The sequence below is a fragment of the Corylus avellana genome, chromosome ca2 (genome assembly GCF_901000735.1).
Source record: "Corylus avellana chromosome ca2, CavTom2PMs-1.0".
Taxonomy (NCBI): domain Eukaryota; kingdom Viridiplantae; phylum Streptophyta; class Magnoliopsida; order Fagales; family Betulaceae; genus Corylus; species Corylus avellana.
In genome coordinates, this window is record NC_081542.1 from 33,645,536 (window position 1) to 33,648,439 (window position 2,904).

The 2,904-nt window shown below is 42.7% G+C and overlaps 1 protein-coding gene across 5 annotated transcripts; it reads right to left on the minus strand.

Moving 5' to 3' along the window:
* Positions 1–225: 225 nt before the first annotated feature.
* Positions 226–2,354, minus strand: LOC132172381 (protein TRIGALACTOSYLDIACYLGLYCEROL 1, chloroplastic-like). 5 transcript variants are annotated; one of them, XM_059583869.1, is made up of 4 exons: positions 2,019–2,354; positions 1,847–1,930; positions 1,478–1,631; positions 226–1,397 (listed from the first exon to the last, which is right to left on the minus strand). In XM_059583869.1, the coding sequence occupies exons 3-4, from the start codon at positions 1,522–1,524 to the stop codon at positions 365–367; spliced, it is 1,080 nt and encodes a 359-aa protein (XP_059439852.1). In that variant the 5' UTR covers positions 1,525–1,631; positions 1,847–1,930; positions 2,019–2,354; the 3' UTR covers positions 226–364. The 5 variants fall into 5 exon arrangements, with proteins under 5 accessions (XP_059439852.1, XP_059439850.1, XP_059439851.1 ...); XM_059583867.1 differs by having other exon boundaries at positions 1,785–1,930; XM_059583868.1 differs by lacking the exon at positions 1,847–1,930.
* Positions 2,355–2,904: the final 550 nt, after the last annotated feature.

A 2,904-nucleotide genomic window follows, 5' to 3' on the forward strand; every position in this document is an offset into this window, starting at 1 on the left:
TTCCAATTTTGTACATCCTTCTTATCCTAAAGAATAATGATATTCTTCACACCCATTTATCATACTTATGTCACATCGATTGAGATGACGTGTGGCTTACAATGTCAACCACTTTGAAAAAAGTATAACTCATTTAAAACATGCCATATCAATAAGTGTGACATTGATGTGATAAATTGGTATGAAGTGTAGCATTACTCGACTCTAAAAATTAACCAAAAAACGGAGCTCAAGCTGAATGACCATAAATCATGAATTAGCAACTATAATAATGCGTCTTTTGCTTATGCAATGTGTAGGCAGTATCAATAAACAAATAATAACGGAGAAACTCCAACTGAACATCACACACTAACAAAACTGTTCATATGCAATTCTTCAGTGAATCTCCAGCTCCTTGGAAGAAGCAATAAGAGAGTGCAAAGTCAGCAATAAAAATACCAACAAGTGAGATAACCACAGCCGAAGTTGTAGACTCCCCAACACCTTTAGCACCTCCCAGAGTGGTAACTCCCCATGCACAGCTCACAACAGATATAATTGCACCAAAAACCTGTGACTTTATCATGGCACTAATTATGTCCCAAGATTTAAGTGCTCTTTGAGCAGAATCTAAGATAATGTTAATGCTAACCCCATAAACACTATCAGCCAAGAGAGCACTGGATGCCATCCCCACTGTGAAGCACATAAGGGTCAAAAAAGGTAAAGCAATACAGGAGGCAATCACCCTAGGTGTCACAAGATAATCAACAGGGTCTGCCCCAAGAACTCTCAAGGTGTCAGTTTGCTCAGAAACCTGCATTGTTCCTAACTCTGCTGCATATGCACTTCCAATACGCCCAGCAACAACAATTGATGTAACGACAGGACTCAGCTCCCTTGCGAAAGCCAGAGATAATACCCCACCAACAGATCTGTTTAATCCCAATCTGGTGAATTCTCTAACAAACTGGATCGTGAAAGCCATCCCAACAAAAGCTGATGTTAGAAGACAGACCCCAACTGATCTTGGCCCAACTCTCTCCAGCTGTTGCAGAGTATTCCTCCAGTGGACTTTTCCCTTTAGAGTCCTGATAATAACCTGTCCTGCCAGGATAAGAACTGACAATCCCCTCCACAGATACCTGGGTGGTGACCATTTGCTGAGAAAGGTCTCTGCTTCCGAATTGGGTACATGGTTTGTATTTGTATATTCTTGTAACACAGGGACAGATGGGGGGGAACCATCATCAGTATTGGCAATTGCACACAATCTGGTCGATGGCACAGTCATGAGAGATTCATGTCTTCCTGCATAGTGAACTTCTCTACCAGTAAGCTTTTTTAAATGAGGGGTTTGCATTTTCATCCACCCATCTGGTTTTGCGGTGGTGTTTCTTCTGCAAGTATTAAAACTTCAATCAGGAGTTGACACACATGAAGCTTAAAAGCATATGCAAGCGTGCATAGAAGAGAGAGAGAGAGAGAGAGAGACCTGTTAGAGAAGCACAAGAATGAATGAAAATGGAAAGCTGTTTGCATAATTTGTTTCTTTGTGAATAGAAATGATCAGACTTGAGCTAGAGAGAGGAAAACCCAACACGAAAAAGCTCTTCAAGTGTCCATTGACACGAACATGCATTCCATCTCTGTTGCATGATAAATCATAGAAAATCATCAAAACTTCTTGGCTTTATCAAACACTATCCCAACCAACGTCACCTAAACTAACAGGACATTAAGAATTTCCATAGAAATGAAGACATGTATAAGAAAAGCTCTATTTCGTCAGCAGATAATACCCAGAAAAGATAAACTATTCAGAAAACATATAAATGAATATTAGGCATCAACTGGCTCTAACTTGGCTCCAATCCCACAAAATCAACTATCTACTCTCCTATCCATGAGTTTGACTGATATACCACTCCACCAAAAGGGCTCATCACTGCATATATATTGCAAATGAAGAAATTAAGTAACTAGCTTCAAAGTATATATTTTCTGTTTAGGTAAGAATCATAATGAAAAATGACCTGTGGGTGAGCCCCCGGTTCGGTGCTTTCGGACTCAAAGATCCTATGCGCTCGGCACTTTCGCGGATCTAGCTAGTGCCACAGTGGGTGGGCGTCTCCTGTGGTGGGAGGAGGCGAATGGTGTGGGCGTCGTTCGGTGGGCGGCAAAAGTTGGTGGTGGTCGGAGGCGTTGCTTGGTGGGAGAGGGTGGAGGGAAGAGTTTTGGGGGTTTGGGAGAGAGAGGAAAGGGCCAGTGGTGGGCGGCTGCGCGTCTGCTTCGTAGCCACTGGATGATGTGGCCGGCGGTGCTGGATGGTGGTGGCCGGTTATGGTGGTGGGTGGGAGGGCGTGGGAGAATTTGGGGGAGAGGGGAAAAAAGTGAAAACCTAGAACTAAAGGTGACGCATATTTCAGTATTTGGTTTGGTTATTTTTATTTTTATTTTTTAAAATATATATTTATTTAAATTTAAATTTTTTATTTTTTATTAAAAGGCTCGTTAACCCAAAGTTGGGACGGTTTGCTGATGGAATGCTACTCCACCCACACCATACTCTTGGGTCACGCACCACCGCCGGCGATCTCCACTCCCCCCTCCGGCGAGCTCAGAGGAGAAAGGAGGTAGCCCCTCTTGGCTCGGCATTCTTACAAGAACAAAGGTGATTTCTAAATTCCCTCTATCTAAAGAGTTGCGTCATGACTCATGTTTACACATGATGCGCAAGGAATGACCCAACAGAATGGAGGCCGTAGAAATTGGTTTATGGGGGGTTTTGGTTGTTGAGGTGTTGTTGTGGCGTCCTCATGTCCTCAAGAGTCTTAGCTCGGCTTACTGTCTTCAAGTTTGGGCCGTTTCAACAATTAGAAACTCTCGGGGATGCATGTAATTTGTCCACTTTAATTTTAG

Bases quoted from the DNA above. Each gene is read 5' to 3' on its own strand.
- LOC132172381 (XM_059583868.1), bottom strand. From the start codon at position 1,524: ATGCAAACAGCTTTCCATTTTCATTCATTCTTGTGCTTCTCTAACAG. The intron at 1,398-1,477 runs GTCTCTCTCTCT...TCCTGATTGAAG, and splicing joins TTCTTGTGCTTCTCTAACAG to TTTTAATACTTGCAGAAGAA.